The sequence below is a fragment of the Mirounga angustirostris genome, unplaced genomic scaffold, assembly GCF_029215605.1.
Source record: "Mirounga angustirostris isolate CCGP_5_RB_7025 unplaced genomic scaffold, mMirAng1.0.hap1 SCAF_7, whole genome shotgun sequence".
In the NCBI taxonomy this organism is placed as follows: Eukaryota; Metazoa; Chordata; class Mammalia; order Carnivora; family Phocidae; genus Mirounga; species Mirounga angustirostris.
Window position 1 is genome coordinate 136,932,109 of NW_026991715.1, and position 18,861 is coordinate 136,950,969.

Consider the following 18,861-nt stretch of genomic DNA (forward strand, 5'->3'; position numbering starts at 1 on the left):
AACAACAAGTAAATTAAAAATAAATTTAAAAGGAAGCCTTAAACTATTGCTGAGTCCACTGCTTTGGGAAAAAAAACAAACAACAACAACAAAAAAAAACCCTTGATAGATGGACCTAGCCACGTTAATGACTGGAAAATCCCACAGAAGGTGGGCACCTGTAGTCTAGACTAGCAGTTCCAAAGAGATGCCTTTAACTGATATTGTTCACTAATAGTAAGATTTATCACAGACATTATAGAAGTCATTTAATGGCTACAGTGCTCTTTGAGACATATTCTGGGAATATATGTTTCAGGCTGCTGCAGTTCCTTTCAGATCAAATCATATTTCTTGTGAAGATAGTGTAGTGTTAACTGATGGATCATCAAACCTGAAAGGATAGTTCAATGGGTTTGTATTCTGAGCTGGAAAAAAAAGAAGTCAATTTTTATTTGCTCTTAGACTCATGTTTTGAATCAAATAATATTAGATGCAATGGGACTGTTAGAGAAAACTGCCTCAAGTTTGCCTGTTAAATATCCATGCTTCATTTTTAAGACCAGGATAAAAGTATATGACAAAAAAGCATCTAGAGATTATTGAACAATGATTTTCTCATGGTGGAGCAATAGCTCGGCATTAATTGATACCTGAAAAAGAACTGATGAATCTCAGCTAAGAAAACATAATAAATAAAAGTTAGTTTGCTAGAAAAGAAAGAAAGAAATCAATAGCTACTATTGTTTTAATAAAGGAATTCCTGCAAGAGTCCTGTTGAAATTGTAAATGGGAGAAGCACTTCAAATCAAAGTACTGTGAATGGAACTAGAGGTCTGTTAAGACCCCTTTTAAGATTGTTTAAGTATTTAATTTACTATATGTGATGTTTTAAAATAATGTGTTAGGTATGTATAAAATACAGTGAATATAATATTTTTCTTTCTTTATATATGTCCTATTTTGAAGGAAGAAATCTTTTGACTTCCTCTGAGAATATTGTGCTGGGTAATGTACTAAAGGATGAATTAACTTCTCAGGAGACCAACTGTGGTTCATCAGAGATGTTCACTCCAATAACACAAAATAATAGATTGTCTCTATATGTTTAATTTATTTATTTATTTGAGAGAGAGAGAGAAAGAGAGTGCCCAAGTGGGGGGAAGGACAGACAGAAAGGGAGAGAAAGAATCTCAAGCAGACTCCCTGCTGAGTGCAGAGCCCAATATGGGGCTCCATCCCAGGACCCTGAGATCATGACCTGAGCTGAAATCAAGAGTCGGGTGCTTAACTGACTGAGCTACCCAGGTGCCCCAATTTTCTTTCTTTTTTTTTTTATGTAAGAAACGATTTACTCTTATTCTTCTTGAAATGCTGGCCCTGGCAATATTTTGTAAAGACTTAATATCAATGAGATTTTATTCAGACAATTCCAAATAAGTAGGCTGATTTTCCCAATATTTTGGAGAAAAAAAATGTTTTTGTATTTTAATGTGACTTGATGTTATAATTATGTCATAAAATTTTTAGGTCTTATTTCAAGCGGGGAATTATTTGAGTCCTCTGGACTACATAAAATCGACTTGGAATATAATATGAAAGAGAAAATTCATACTGGTGCTAATATTAAAAACCAAACACGATTTATGGAGGGGAACTAGAATTGTATTGTCATTGGTGTGTGTGTGTGTGTGTGTGTGTGTAATTTTAAAGCTTAAACTTTCAGATTTCATAAAGAAGGAACATTCTAGTTTTGTCCCTTTCCCCCTTATTGACTGTTGTTGCTACATGACTAAATGTTATCATTGTTTTTTGTTTTGTTTTGTTGTTTTTTTTTGCTGTGTGTACAGGTAGTGTTTATTCTAATTAAATCACAGGGTTAGGAAGGAGGAAAATTAACAATTATACAGGACAGTGATGAGAAAGTAAGAATTAAAAAACAATTTTCACCCCAATATTGAAGTTCTTTTCTCTTTCACACATAGGTCTTATATTATAACTTCAATCTATATGACTGAGAGAATTCAAAGCAAGAACAGTCTTTTTATTTTTAAAAAAATTTTTTAAGATTTTATTTATTTGAGAGAGAGAGAGGAAGGGGAGCACAGAGGGAAGGGGAGAGGGAGAAGCAGGCTTCCCGCTGAGCAGAAAACCCAATGTGGGAGTCGATCCCAGGACCCTGAGATCATGACCTGAGCTGAAGGCAGTTGCTCAACCAACTGTGTCACCCAGGCGCCCAGGAAGTCTTTTTTAAAACTTACTTTTTATAGGATGTTTTCCTGTTAAGGAAACATATCTACAGCCTTCAAATCACTTGTATCATGTAATAACTTTTAAAATTTTTATCCCCAAATTGAAAACATTATCATGATGTGTGAAATCATTGTAGATTTTATAAGTATTCATATATAATCAGGTACATTACTTATTTATAATCTATTAGCTCAGGAATTTATATCGGTTTACCTATTTGCAGTATAAAGAGAAATGACTAGAGGAGCCTAGCTCTGCAGGGATTCTGCTTCTCCCTTTCCATCTGTCCCTCACCCCCATGCTCGCTCGCTCTCTCTCTCTCTGTCTCAAATAAATAAGTAAAATCTTAAAAAAAAAAAAATGAGAAAAGACTATTAAAAGTACATGTGTTGGACACCTGGGTGGCTCAGTCAGTTAAGTGGCTGCCTTTGGCTCAGGTCTTGATCCTGGAGTTCCCAGGATCGAGTCCCACATTGGGTTCCCCGCTCAGTGCGGAGTCTGCTTCTCCCTCTGTCCCTCAGCCTGCTCTCATGCTCTCTTTCACTCTCTCTCTCTCAAATTAATCAATAAAATCTTGTAAAAAAGCACATGTGTTATTTGACATTTTGATATCTATTGAGAGAGAGAGAGAAAGAGAGAGACTTGTGTCCCTATAAAAAAGAAAATTGTACTCAATGAACCAACTATACACAACTATTTATTGTGTGTAAAAGTAGGGAGCTGAGAATCTTTTTATATTCAAGTGGCATAATTCCAGTTATATCATGGCTTTTTTAGCAATTTATCACATAGTTTCCCATGGAGAAATATCACTTTTAGTCTTATCTATCATTGTTTACTTCAAAACTGTATAATGTATAGTAGACTGTGGGCAAGATAAATTATACTGCAGCTTTAATTTTTCAGGTTTATAACTCTCACTTGTGACATAGAAAATGAAAAGATTTAAAGTCCATTTCAAGCATGTAACTATAATTTCATAAAATTTTATGTTCCACAATATATAATGTGTGATAAAAGATGTGAAGTACAGAAATTATTCACCAGTACTGCCTCATGACTGTGGGTTTGGGGCCTTTTAAGTAGGGTTAAATGTTCGAGGGAAAGATTCCCTTTTCTTTATTGCAAAATATACAAAATAGTTTACAGTGAAATTAAAAATAAAATAAAAAAGGAAGTGCATTATTTAGGCTAAGTCAGGACACCTGAGTTTTGTTTCCATGCTCTCAACTTTTGAGCAATAATATACTAGACAAGTATTTTGATATTCCAAGCCCCAGGCTCCTCATTCTCAATGCTAAGGAGGAAGGGGTTATTAATGATGTCAAAGAAGATAATCCTTATAAAAATAATTAGTACATTTGTATAAATTATTCAAATAGAAAATATTAGTACAATTATTAATAATCAAATGATCCCATTTCATTGTATTTATATTCTCAACACACATACCCAAGTCTGATAATAAAACTTATGTCTACTACTTTGCACTGCATGTTATTTTCCCTGTGTTGCTAATGGAGCTTGAAATTGATGGAGTCCTTTCTAATCCTGGCATCAATCTATATTCTCCATCCCTGATACTTTTTAGTGCTACTGACGTTTCCCTCCTATAAATGCCATAACACATTTACATATGAAATCTTGATGAAATACAGTTGATGGGTTTTATGTTATCTGAAACCATCAGAAAACTAAGGTTTTGTTTTGTTTTGTTTTGTTTTTTACTTTTAAATGTTTTAAAGTTTATAGACACAAAACATTTTGATTTATTAAACATTATAAGGCACCTTTCAGGAGCCAACTCGCCTGAAAATAGCAGCAGAGATTTTCACTGCACATAATGGAAAGAACTCTGGGCAGAAAGTTGGATAACCCGGTTTCTATTCTGATTCCTGTAATTAACTAGCTCTATGATATTGGGGAAATCACTTAGCCTTTCTGATTCTCAGTTTCCTCATTTGTGGAAGGAAATAATTAAAACAATGTTGTCTAAGGTACTTCCCAGTTTCAAAGGCCTGATTTTATGCCATGACAGAAGCCATGCATGAAGACCATTTTTTCTTTTCTTTTTAAATCTCCTTCTTACCCATGCAAAATACACTAACAATGTTTTTGGAATATCTGATCCCAAGTATAATTTGGCTTAATTCTTGCCTGTGAGCAACATGATGGGCAGATAGAGTGATCAGTGTCTTCACTTAAGGATTTATGCAATGGTCTGAGTGGCCAGTTCAAGAATCGTGGTAGAAATTGTTCTAGGACACAAAAGATACAGCTTACACATTAGGTAGGCAGCTTTATTCTTTTCTTTCTTTTTTTTTTTTCTTTCTTGTATGTGAAGGGATATATATCTGAGCTGACTGTTCAAATGCCTTATTATTCTCCTTCCTATGAACAGGACCAATAAATTTCAAGCATCATTAGCAGCAAGTGTGTACTCAAAACTAACAAATGATATGCCAACTTCTCAGAGAAGGCTTCAAGATATAAAATGAGTGGAAATCTTGTTATTTCTGCACGCATAGAGGGATCATAGAAGCAAAAGTACTCAACATTTTATAAGGCAATTAATACAGCCTGTTTTAAACTAAAATACATTATTTTTGTGTTTTTTTTTTTTATGTGAGAGGAATCAAAACTTGGAATTAAAGGAAAATTATGCTCAGCCAAAGTGTTTCCCCCCAAAAGATAGGGGATTGGGCTTAGGCAGCAGTTAAATTGTGGTACCATAAGGTTCAAGCGGAGAATTTCAAAAGCACTGTGTGGATTGCTACTTTTCCAGTGGGCACCCGTGATTCTGAGTTGGGGAAGAGGACTGGGAAGGTACTGCGAACCATGGCCCTGTTTCCTTTTTTCTATATCCTGCATAATGAGTAGCTGCTAAGCGTTCATTGTAAGAAATTCTATGTTAAGGATAAATCCTTAGAATGCCTGGCTTAGAGAATACTGGTAGGAAATGCTATACAATGAATGAGTCTATGCATTTGATTGAAGTTTAATTAACTGTCATTATTTGAATAGCAGGAGCAGAGACCTTTGCCACAATGTAAATGTCTATTACAGAATGAGACAACACAACTCATCTGACTTCCCACAACAGTTTACTGGATGAAAACTCTGCCCTGGATCTTGAGCTCAACCTACAGAGATCAATTGCTCAGGTTTCCCTTATCCCCAAATTCAGATGGCAGATATTTCACTTTGACCTAATACAAGAAGCAGAGTTGTTTCAAATTGCATAGAAGATGAAGAGGTAGCAACAATAAAATCTGCTGCACTTTTTTTTTTTTTTTTAGATTTTATTTATTTTTGGACATAGAGAGACAGCGAGAGAGGGAACACAAGCAGGGGGAGTGGGAGACAGAGAAGCAGGCTTCCCACTGAGCCTCGATCCCAGGACCTGAGCCTAAGGCAGATGCTTAACGACTGAACCACCCAGGTGCCCTTCCACTATTTTTTTTTTTTAATGACTTTAGATGTAGAAGGACAGATTCCCTACCTTTCTTTTTTTGTTTGTTTCTTTTTTTGACTGACAAAAGCAAATTCAGAGTAGGAGATTTATGAGTTCATTCTATGAAGAAAAGTCCAAAGGATTTCAGGAGTTGATGTGATGTTGTCAGAAAGACTCCTTCACTCCTTCCCTTATTTCTCTCATTCTCCTTTTGTATGTAGACTTAATTTTCTCCTATTTTCAAGACACCCCCTTTATGTTGTCCAGGGTATAGAGTGAGGTGGAAACTATCGAGGTAGTCAGCTACTTCTTTGACTGGAAAGGCAGATGATAACATTGGCCAGACCTGCAATCTCTGTCCATAGAATGGTCAAAGGGACAAAGTGAAGTGATTAAAATTATTACTAGATTCAAAGGGTGAATTTGTATGGAATCATTTATACAAAGGAAGGAGCAGATGTATTTACTAGAAATGGTAGAGTAGGGATACACGCAGGGAAAAATTAAACAAGCAAACAAATTAAATAATGTATCAGACAATTGAGGCACTGTGACATAATGATTTATAAGAAATATGTATTTGGTCATCAGATGATGAAATATATATTTCTCAGATATATTTGGTCCTCATCCACAGTTCCTAAAAATGCTCAAGAGCCATAAAGATGACATGAGTGTCTCGTTATTAATGAAGGTGACTTTTGGATCCCACCAAAGGACAAGGGCTGGTTGCAAGGAGGACCAACCATTTGATTAGGGCGTTGGAACTTTCAAACCTACCCCCTGACCTCAAGGAAGGGGATAGGGGTAGGAGGCTGAATCAGTCAAGGGCCAATGACTTAGTCAATCATGACTATGCCATGATGACTCCATAATAGCCCCAAAAAAACTGGGTTCAGAGAGCTTCTGGGTTGATGAACACATGGAGACTGGGGAGAATGGCACCCTGGAGAGAGCATGTAAGCCATACCTCCTCTATGTATCCCTTCATCTGGCTCTTGACATATCCTTTATCATATTGCTTAATAAACTGGTAAATATAAGTGTTTCCCTGAGTTCTCTGAACCACTCTAGCAAATTAAAAGAACCTAAAGAGTAGGCTGTTGGAAGCTCCAATCTATAGCTGATCAGTCAGAAGCACAGGCTGTAGGAACACCTGGGGCTGGCAACTGGAGTCTGAGGTGAGGGTAGGGAGGTAGTCTTGTAGGACTGAGCCCTTAACCTGTGGAATCTGATGCAATCTCTAGGCAGGTAGTGTCAGAATTGAGTTGAATTCTTAGGCATCTTGTTGCTGTTTGAGAGTTGCTTGGTCTTGCCTGTGGGGTAACACTACTCCATGCACGGGATTCAGGAACCTTAAAAGAATTGGTGTCAGTAGAGGGATATAACCAAGAAATCAAAATCTCTTTTTAGTCAAAAGTCATGATTTAAAAAAAACGAATTAACAATATTAGATTTCTCTAATTACTTATGAGTACTAGTTTTTCATTGCTGCACAACAAATTCCCACAAATGGAGCAGCTTAAGACTTACAGTTCTGTAGGCAGAAATTTGGCACAGAATAACGGGGGTCTGTGTTCAAGGCCTCACAAGATTGAAATCAAGGTGTCAGCTGGGTGTCAAGTTCTGTCTTGAGGGGGAGAAAATCCACTTTCAAGCTCATTCAGACTGCTGGCAGAATTTATTTCCTTGCTGTAGACCCGAGGTCCTCTTGATACTCCTGGGTGGTGATGTGGGACTGCCCTCAGCTCCTAAAGGTTGCCCCTCTGCATCAGCAATTTTAAATATGACTGCTTTCTTCTAAGCCAGCAAGAGCATGTGTCTCTAACTTCCTCTTTCTACCCCCCCGGGGGGGGGGAGCGGAAATTTTAAACTTTTAAAGATCTCATGTGATTAGGTCGGGCCCACGCAACATAATATAACTGTAAGAATTAAATTCATAGTCTTCACAGTCCTGGGGAATATTCAGGGAATGTACCCTAATGGGAGAGAAGCCTTGGATAATATGGTAGAATCCTGCCTACCACACCATATTTTGGACTTCAACCATAATTGAGAATTAAGGCTTGATGTGGATTCAATTCTGTATTGAATATGCATAAGTTTTATGATCTAAAATAATACAATGAAGTATGATTGGACCCTGATTAGTCTCAGAAATTCTGTATATAGCTTATCTTAATCAGAAACCAAGGATATATATATATATATATAGAGAGAGAGAGAGAGAGAGAGAGAGTTGTTTAAAGTAGTGAAGGAGATCAGTAAACAAACTCTTTTTTTTAGATTTTGGAAATAATGCAACTATACAATCTATAATATTCAGGTCAGTTTTAGGAAAATGTGCTACACATACATATACACACACAGTTCTATGGATTCCATGAATAATTAGGAAAATTTAATAACAAAGCAATTCAGTTTCTTCTGAAAAGCAATTAAATTTTGAGAGATTTATTCATCACTTAAGGTCTCAATGTCAAATTAAGCATCTGCTTTTATAATCCTGAATTCCTTTAAAAAAATAACTTTGACCTTTAAAACTGCAGTAGCTTGAAATCAATTTATTTCTCTGAGGCATCCAATAATATATATTTGCTAAAGGCAGTAAAAATTGAGGTTCCAGCATCTGTGAGAGCTGTTTGCATTTTTTTTTTATTTATTTATTTTTAATCGCTTACTCTTTTCCTTTTAAAGTCAAAGTCAAAGTGGAACTACTATCTCTTTGGAAGTTTCTTGGGAATTCTGTTTTCCTTAGTGGAAAACGAGTGAACCCTGAGAATGATTCCTTCTTTAATGTGCTTATAATGAGAGATTTTAGAAAAGCATCTCGGTTAACCTGTATTTAGAAACAAGATGCAATTTATTGCCTTTCTTACACAGAATAGACACTATTTCTATTTCTCAATAGCACATTGCAATTTAGCATTTTCATACTATTGGGCAAAAAAATGAATATTTCATGTATAAATTATCATGCAAATAAGATAATATTTATGAAACTGTTATAGGATATAAGGCTGAGATATGAATTCTTAACAGTAAAACTGACACGAAACAGCTTGACTCACAATACCAAGAAAGCAACCGGTTAAGTACTTGGATTTATTTTTTCTGCATTTGTGATATTATATTTTCAAAATCCATTTAAAGTAGTTATTATAAAGTGAGGAGGGGAAATAAAAGACTTCAATGAGGTGGCTTTGTGCTTTAACACATAAAGCAATCCCCACAGTAATGCACGCTACAGAAAATGAGTCACCTTCAAACTACCTTTGAAATAAGCAGATAATGTAATTTTCAGATTGTGTCCTTAAGAGCGTTGTTTTATGGAATGCATATCTAGTTGGCCTTTTATTCATTTTGCAAAAATGTGCATGCGTGAGCACATGAAAACACATACAAAGATTTTGTCTGTGCCTCTCTTTTTTTCCTCTGCCATACACCGATATGCACATGTCTAAATGTTCCCACACACATGCACATATCTGTTTGATTATTAGTTCTTGTGAGAAGGCACACATGTGCTCATGACTATTTCTCTAATGAAATGAAGTTATTCCATTATGTTTTTAATATAATGGGTTTCTATATGCTTCAAAGCAAATTATGGTATAAACAATGTGTAGAACCTTAGAAAAAATTAATTTTCATCGAAATATTTTGTTGATATAATAGTAAATTATATTTTAACATAAGTTTTGTTCACTTTTTTCTAGTTGACTATTAATTGTTCCAAATATGTAATTGACAGTATATTATTCAGATGATTTCTAATTATAAATGTAATACCACTTTGTATTTTAAATAAAAACACAAATATAACATGCTTTTTAATTATTACAGTGTATGCTTATGAAAGCTTCTGCTTTTTTCAAGGAATTTTCTAAATTTCGTAATTTTCAAAACTGTAGAAGACAGTATTTTGTTTCTTTCTTAAAGATTTATTATTTATTATTATTTGAAGATTATTTGAGAGAGAGAGAGAGAGCAAGGGGAGGGGCAGAGGGAGAGGGAGAGAATCTTAAGCAGACTCCCTGCTGAGTGCAGAGCCTGATGTGGGGCTTGATCTCAAGATCCTGAGATCATGATCTGAGCCGAAATCAAGAACGAACGCTTAATCGACTGAGCCATGTAGGTGCCCAAAGACACAGTGTTTTGAATGAATATCTTTTTTGTTATGATCCAAATTATTCCCCACTGGACTCCTGTCTCCTTAAAAGCAAGTCCTGTTACATTCTCTATTCTAGTGCCTGGTGCAATCACTAACAGGCAGTACAAAGCATTCTTGAATAAAACTATTCTCATTCATGTGTCCATAATAATGTAACCTGGTTTTGCTCAAACTGTATTAGTATTACAAAACTAATACTTGGGTAGTTGGTCTATGTAGTTCTGACCCAAAATTCTATGTTTATTTGTCTTTTCCTCTTAAGGGAGACCCAGTTTTGAAAGTTAAGGGAGAGGGCGCCTGGGTGGCTCAGTTGGTTGAGCGACTGCCTTCGGCTCAGGTCATGATCCTGGAGTCCCTGGATCGAGTCCCGCATCGGGCTCCCTGCTGGGCAGGAAGTCTGCTTCTCCCTCTGCCCCCCGCCCCTCATGTGCTCTCTCTCATTCTCTCTGAAATAAATAAATAAAATCTTTAAAAAAAAAAAAAGAAAGAAAGTTAAGGGAGAAAAATGACATTATATGGCTCAAATTAAAAGAGAACTGATTTAGTTGAAGTGCTGGTTGCAAAGATACATGGAGTTAAGACTCCCTGATTTGAATCTCAGCTTTGTGTCTTTTTGTGTCTTGAGCCAATTCAGTTTCTCTGTGCCTCAATTTATGCATCTGCAAAATTAGGGTGAAAATAGTAGGGTTTGCCTTATAGGGTTGTTCTGAGGATTAAAGTGGTTTTAGACATATAAAACCTTTAGAATATTGCCTGAGAAAAGTAGAAGCTTGATAATGTTTTCTATCATTATTTTGGATCCAATTAGTTTTCTTGTATCTATGAATATAAATTAATGTAAATGGAAACAAATATTGCTATACGGGGCTCATTTGAATGTAAATGGAGAGAAATGAAGGGAAATAGACATTGTGAAATTAAATTCTCTACAGTATCCTCCAAATTTTATGATATAAATGTTAGAATTCACATTTTATGTATGAGGATTCTGACATCCAAAGAAATTTAGTAACTTATACAGTAACATCCAGGTAAGAAGTAACAGGTTTGGGTTCTAACCCCAAATGTGTCATGCTCATGATCATGGATTTCAATTATTCCATGTTTTACATTAGAGGTAAGATTTGGTTCTGTCTGATTTATTAGAGTTATTAGATGCCTATACAAAGAAGTTAAGATAGAACATGTAGCTTTTGAAAATTAAATTTTACATTTTGAACTATTAGAATTTCATGATGGAGGGGCACCTGAGTGGCTCAGTCGTTAAGCATCTGCCTTCAGCTCAGGTCATGATCTCAGGGTACTGGGATTGAGCCGGGCATCAGGCTTCTTGCTCTGTGGGAAGCCTGCTTCTCCCTCTCCTGCTCCCTCTGCTTGTGTTCCCTCTCTTGCTGTCTCTCTCTCTCTGTCAAATAAATAAATAAAATCTTAAAAAAAAAAAATAATTTCATTATGGAGATTCCATTTATCCTATTTAGCTAGCATATCACTGATTAGTTTAACTAAATAAAGCTTCTAAAATATGTAACATAATGCCTGGTATTCAGTAAGGGCTAATAATAAAAACAATAACATGGAGAAATAGTAACAAGTAACAATAAATTAATGACTGACATCTAACTATAATAATGTATAATTATTATTTAAAATTCACCTTTTAAAATTTATTTTGAATGTAGAATAAATCATACAAATCTATCTAGTACTCTGAAAAACAACCATGTTTGAAATCATGCATAAATTCACTTTCATTTCAAATAGAGATTTCATTACTGAAAATTTGATAAGAATATTTTATTGTCAGGGAATGTTTTGTTACCTAAAACCTGGCTTTGTGAAAAATGTTTTACAGCTTTGGAAATGTAGGGATGAAATTATTTTAACCTTCTCCCATATTTTTTCTCCCAAATCCAGGCACCACGCCAATGACCTCTCAAACTTCTCCAGGAGTACCTATTAATATGTTGTGACACTCTCCAATGATATAATGTAATCTGGGTGAGCTGAGGTTGTAAAATATGACAATCTAAAAGAAGAGTTAGGATACCCCTCATATGTAACCACACATGCAGTATTCAAGGAGAAAAAGAAAAAAGAAAGAGAACATCGGGTGAAAAGCATATTTTTTCTTTAACAGGATGTATAATATATCCTAGCACATCAGATTTTGTTGCTCCCAAGCATTAAAAATAGTCTTTGTTCTTCTTTGCTCTGCCTTGGCATACCTCGGGGGAGGTATGGGCCTTTTTGAAATGGATTTCTACTTCCTTAAATAGAAGGCGAAATACTTCCAGATGATAAAATAGTTTTGGGTCTGTAACCCAGGCAGGGGAGTTCTCAACTCACTTTGGGCTGTTAAAGAAAATTCCCAACCCTGTCAAGTGGTATTCCTCCTGCTCAAATGGCAACAATCAAGCTAGGAAGAACAAATGAGTCCCCTCAGGGAGTAGAACAGAATACAATGTCAAATATTCCTGGACCTTCAGTGGTTTCAGAGAGAAATTTTGCATTACAACCTTATTCAGGCAGAGTTATAGATCATCTTTGGGTCCCATCTTCTTTTGTCGATAAGCAATGCCTCCAACATAATCCAATGCTTTGCAGCTAATACAATGGCCACTGTGATGTTTCTGAGAACAGAATAAGCATGGATGGGAAATTAAGCAACTACCAAAAAGGAAATACTATTATTTTATAAGTACACCCAGGAGAATATAGCAAAAGTAGTTTGTTTTGTACATAAGGAGATTATTTCAGCCAAAGAAAAGCGCGTAACATTTTCTCATACTAGTTTTAGTTAGTTTATCTGATGGATCTTTATGTAAATAAAAGCATTATAACATTATTTCAAATCACATGCACTAACTGTTGAGCCATCATATTAAACCATTCTGTGGGCTTTGTCATCATTCAAAAACTGATAATGAGTATCACAACTTACATGCCATCATTACACCAAAATTTGCTGAAGCATATCCTGTACAAGGAACCTTTCCCTTGCATTGAATGTGTTTATAGAAATGACAGGCAGAAGATCTTGTAACTCATGTTACAAAGATCTCTATATTAAGTAGGACATACTTTTATGCTGCTACATTTCCTCATATGTATTTTAAGACTAAAAAGATATTCTAAGGCAGAACAGTAAAGACTTGACACACATCTCAGGAAGTTTCTTATTTCAGCAGACAACTTCAGAATGGAGGCCAGTTCCCTGAAAAAAGATAATGATAGGTAAATAAGTAAATATTAAAATGCATGATCCTTCGGGCGCCTGGGTGGCTCAGTCGTTAAGCATTTGCCTTCGGCTCAGGTCATGATCCCAGGTTCCTGGGATCGAGTCCCACATCGGGCTCCCTCTTCAGCGGGAAGCCTGCTTCTCCCTCTCCCACTCCCCTGCTTGTGTTCCCTTTCTCGCCGTCTCTCTCTCTGTCAAATAAATAAATAAATAAATAAAATCTTTAAAAAAAAATAAAAATAATTTTGAAGAGGGGCACCTGGCTGACTCAATCGGTAGAAAATGTGACTCTCAGTCATAGGGTTGTGAGTTTGAGCCCCACATTGGGGATAGAGATTAATTTAAAAAAAATTTTTTTGAAGAGTTTCAAGTGATCATAAAAAATGATCATGTTATTTCATTATTGAAAGTGTTGATTTTTATATCATGTTATATGTATATATAGTCAGAGAATATTATAAATATAAAAATACACAAATATATTTTCATATATATGCTCTTTCAGTTATATGTATTTTTAAAGCAATTTATATAAAAATACTGAATATAACTTAAAGTGTACTGAAACGATAAAAGAAGTTATCTACAATACCCACATCAGGCCGTCATTTATTTAATATTAGAATTGATGTAGGAAAAAACCTATACTTTAAGCTAGTCATTCATGTGCCAGTTCAATCAACATTGGATAACTAATTTTAAATATTGCCTGACAATGCAGGATATTGGAGGTGGTCTCCTGTGAGATATTGTCAAGTAATGAACTGCTCTAAAAATTCTAATCCTCTCACAAATTTTACATTAATCAACTTCATTTCCAGTTCAAAATTTTAACGTATTCTCACATATTTCTTCTGAAGCTTCAATCTCTACAAAATTCAGCTTAAATTAGAAGGAAAAGGTAAAAGTAAGGAGAAACAGCAACTGAATTTAATTTCGATGTTGGATAGAGCTGAAAACACATTTGCTTTTCTATTCTTATGTCAGCTCGAAAAGAAAACAGTTCTGATTTTAGCTAAATGAGGATTTTTTTTTTTTGTAACTCTACTTGGATCACATTGTAAAAACCTTAGAATTTTCACTCATTTCCCACAATATTACCATGTATTCTTTTGAGCCATTGGCAAAATGGATGCAGTTTATAAAGTCTTTGCTTTTGCATTGAGCTTTTGCCTGTCTCATATCTTTAGATAAATTTAAAAGCAAAAGCAATACCCACTGTGTTGAATATTTTTAATAGTATGGGTGAAATATGTAATTTGAAATTCCTAAGTTCAAAGTACATTTATCTACAGCTTGATTTTACACTTGAAACTTCCTGTGCTTCATAAGAGTTTGTAAAAAAAATAGGGGGGACATCTTTGTCCTGTCATTTATAGCAATTTTCCTTAGACTTGAGTGAAATATGTGGAAACTTTAAAGAAAAATCGAAATCCTGTGCCTCTTTTTGTTTTCTCACTCTTTTAATTGTAACACTTACCCAGGTATCAATTCTTTGTTATGCTCTTATACAAATATACTTTCAGAGCAAATTTTGAAGTAAGTACAAATTCACAAAATGAACACATTCATTTTAATAACATTAATTTGAAGGATGATGTTATTTTACCGAAGTTAAACCAGAATGTTGAGTTTAAGAACAAAGATGTAGCCACTGTTGTGTTTGTTTGTGTGTGTGTGTGTTTTGATTTTACTAATACTAATACACAGAGAGCCTATTTGCAAAAGGATATTTATGTAATTTAAAATATTTCAAAGCTTTTTTGTGTGTGGGTTGAAATATTAAAAAAAAATACAGGGGCGCCTGGGTGGCTCAGTTGGTTAAGCGACTGCCTTTGGCTCAGGTCATGATCCTCGAGTCCCGGGATCGGGTCCCACGTCGGGCTCCCTGCTCAGCGGGGGGTCTGCTTCTCCCTCTGACCCTCCCCCATCTCGTGCTCTCTCTCTCTGTCTCATTCTCTCTCTCAAATAAATAAATAAAATCTTTAAAAAAAATACAGAACACATTCTTACTGCAAATTTTGCAAGAATGTTGTGCTTATATGCAAATTTTGAAGCATAGCCTAAATGACTATGGACACTAAAAGCTTAACATTTTTTCTTTGGCTGGTTTGTTGACTGGAAGGAGCTTTTAAATGTAAAAATGTGGACTCTGAAATCAGAAGACCCTACCCAAATGAGTAGGAATAGGTTAAAACATTTTAGATCAGCATCTGAATAAAACATAGCATTTATAAGTCTATATATGCTATATAATTTAAATATAGTGTGTAATTATATTATTTATAAAATATATATTTGTAAGAATATACATATTCTTAGAGAATTATAAATAATGTAATATTTATATTATATATATACATTATTGGATACTTCATGGATTTCGAAGACTATGGTCATCTTCTTTTAATTCTTGGACTCCAGGGGCACCCGGGTGGCTCAGTCAGTTAAGCGTCTGCCTTCGGCTCAGGTCATGATCCTGGGGTCCTGGGATCAAGCCCTGCATCAGGTTCCTTGCTCAGTAGGCAGCCTCCTTCTCTCTCTCCCTCTGCTGCTTCCCCTGCTTGTTCTCTCTTTCTCTGTCAAATAAATAAATAAAATCTTTAAAAAAATAATTCTTGGACTCCAGTTTGAAAAACAGTGACCTACAGTATCACAGTGATAATTTATCTTCGGTTTGGTCCTCTCCCCTGTGTTATTTATGTGTATCTTATTACATGCTATAATATAATGAATTATAAATGTGTTGAAGAAATTAGCAGAAGTTCAAAACTCTTCTATATTACAAGATTTCAAATATATAGAATGAATGAGAGCAAGTCATTTGTCTGTGAATCTGAAAGGATAATTGGTGATTCTATCCAACATTTGGCTGAGTAATACTAAATAACTCATTGAAGGACAGCCTGTTAAAGTGAAATACTCTACTACACATATCTGAAACCATCTGGTATGCCAAAACTATCCTCTCTTTTCAAACAAAAAGGTTCAATGTTTTGTGAGTTCTTTTACTTTCTCTCTCACTGAATTCAGGTCACTGTTTTTTTTTTTATTCAGGATATTCAGGAGGGTTTCTGATTTGGCATTGATGAGCTCATTTATGTTTATTACAACAATTACTTAAAGTGAAACAAATATACTTAAGATCAATGCATTTCGTTTTATGAAAATTTTATCCCCAAAAGTGTATAAAAGACATAAATACAGATATTCAAATTAGTTGTATTTATGCATGCTCATGTATTTGAGGACTGTACTTAGACAATCTCTGTATTACATTGAGAAATAAGATGGATTGACAAAAGGACAAATGGAAGGGTAGATATGTGATCTATATATGAGATGAGTCAAATACAGTTGATCCTTGAATAACATGGGTTTAAACTTCATGGAGGTTAAATCTCACTTTTATGCATTGTTTTCATAAATACATAAACGTATGGTATCAATAAATACAATACAATTACTGTAAATGTGTTTTCTCCTACTTATGTTTACTTAATAACATTTTCTTTTATCTAGCTCACTTTACTGTAAGAATACAGTATATAAGGGGAGCCTGGGTTCTCAGTCAGTTGAGTGTCGAACTCTTGGTTTCGGCTTATGTCATGATCTCAGGGTCCTGGGACTGAGCCCTGCCTTGAGCTCACCCCTCAGCACGGAGTCAGCTTGGGATTCTCTCCTTCTCCCCACCCTCTTCTGCCCCCTCCTCTCTCATGCCCACTCTCTTTCTCTAAGATAAATAAATAAAATCTTAAAAGAAAGAATACAGGATATGATACATATAACATACAAAATACGTGTTAATTGACTTATTGTTTATATTATTGGTAAGGCTTCCAGTCAACAGCTATTCGTAGTTAAGTTTTGTTAGAGTTAAAAGATATACACAGATTTTCAACTGCACTGGGGTCAACAGCGCTAACCACTGCATTGTTCAAAGCTCAACTGTCGATTAAAAGGTAAATGATAGAATCTCTGGGATATATATGTATATATAAATGCTGAGTATGCATTTTTCTACTTTTTTGTGTCTTTAAAATGTTTATAATCAAAAAGTTAGTAAAAAAAAAAAAAGAAAAGAACAAGAAAGAAAAACAATGAAAAAGGAACCATAAGGTTTTTCTTGAACTTTTCTGATAAAAAATTATACTGCAAGTATTTTTAATATGGGACCATCTCTTTAATGGTGTTCTCTGTCTCTCTGTCTCTTTCTCTCTCCCCCTAAAAGCTGCATTCTGACTTAGATAAAGGAGAGGGCACTGTTAAATACACCCTCTCAGGAGATGGCGCTGGCACCGTTTTCACCATTGATGAAACAACAGGGGACATTCATGCAATAAGGAGCCTGGATAGAGAAGAAAAACCTTTCTACACACTCCGTGCTCAGGCTGTGGACATAGAAACCAGGAAGCCCCTGGAGCCTGAATCGGAATTCATCATCAAAGTACAGGATATTAATGATAATGAGCCAAAGTTTTTGGATGGACCCTACGTTGCTAGTGTCCCAGAAATGTCTCCTGTGGGTAAGTAGGCAAATCAAAATTTTGTCAGGTGCTATGGGGCCTTTTCAACATTTATTTTTTGCAGGTTGATGTAAACATCTTATCTGTAAACCAGATCATTCTTCCACTACAGAAGACACATTATTTTCATTGTTTTGTCCTTTCTGCTCCATTTTAAATATACAAATAGATACATACATATCTAGGATATATAACATTTGTTACTATTTTCCAGTCTTTGCATTTACCTGAACGCACAGAATTCCTTTGTAAATAAGTACAAAAATCAATTTGTACTAAAATTCATTGCCATTACAATTCCAGGTGCCTACATAGAGCTAAAGGTAACTACCATACCCACAAATACCAGATAGTAATTCTTGGCTCAAAGTAAAATGTAATTCTTGGCTCAAAAATACATCCAGAGCATGTATCGCATACAAGTCTGGAAGTGGTCCAGAAAGGAGTGTGTTGAATCCTTTGTAGCTATAGATAGAGATTCCTGAAGGATGATATTGTTTTCTTTTTTTTTTTTTTTAAGATTTTATTTATTTGCGAGAGAGACAATGAGAGACAGAGAGCATGAGAGGGAGGAGGGTCAGAGGGAGAAGCAGACTCCCCGCCGAGCAGGGAGCCTGATGTGGGACTCGATCCCGGGACTCCAGGATCATGACCTGAGCCGAAGGCAGTCGCCCAACCAACTGAGCCACCCAGGCGCCCCCCCCCCCTTTTTTTAAAGATTTTATTTATTTATTTAACAGAGAGAGAGCGAGAGCAGGAACACAAGCAGGGGGAGTGTGAGAGGGAGAAGCAGGCTTCCCGCTGAGCAGGGAGCCCGATGCGGGGCTCGATCCCAGGATCTTGGGATCATGACCTGAGCCGAAGGCAGACGCTCAACGACTGAGCCACCCAGGCGCCCCTTATTTTCTTTTTGATTACAAGTATGCCATACTAGTTATGCCATGGAATCAGGAGGCAAATATTATTGCGAACACGTTATTAGAATAAATTTACAATTAGCAATAATGTCACTACCATTCTTAAAACTTAAATTTGATATAAATTCACATGTCAATATCAACCTAAATTTAAAAGTTCTGTGATTATGTATTTTGAAGTCAATGAATTAAAGATAGCTTTCATGACAATTTTAAATAACTTTTATTCCAAAGTCACCACTGCCAAAGCCTTATTCTACTTCAAAGTAACTTCTGATGTCTAGCACATTTGTAAGATAAAGCTACCCATCACTCCGAGG

General features: G+C 35.4%; 1 protein-coding gene across 1 annotated transcript in view; it reads left to right on the forward strand.

The window, feature by feature from the left end:
* CDH12 (cadherin 12) overlaps positions 1–18,861 on the forward strand; it is a 992,169-nt gene that overhangs the window by 787,413 nt on the left and 185,895 nt on the right. The window contains exon 4 of the mRNA XM_064596829.1: positions 17,330–17,624. Within this exon, the coding sequence (XP_064452899.1) occupies positions 17,330–17,624 (295 nt within the window). The remainder of the gene's footprint in view (positions 1–17,329; positions 17,625–18,861) is intronic.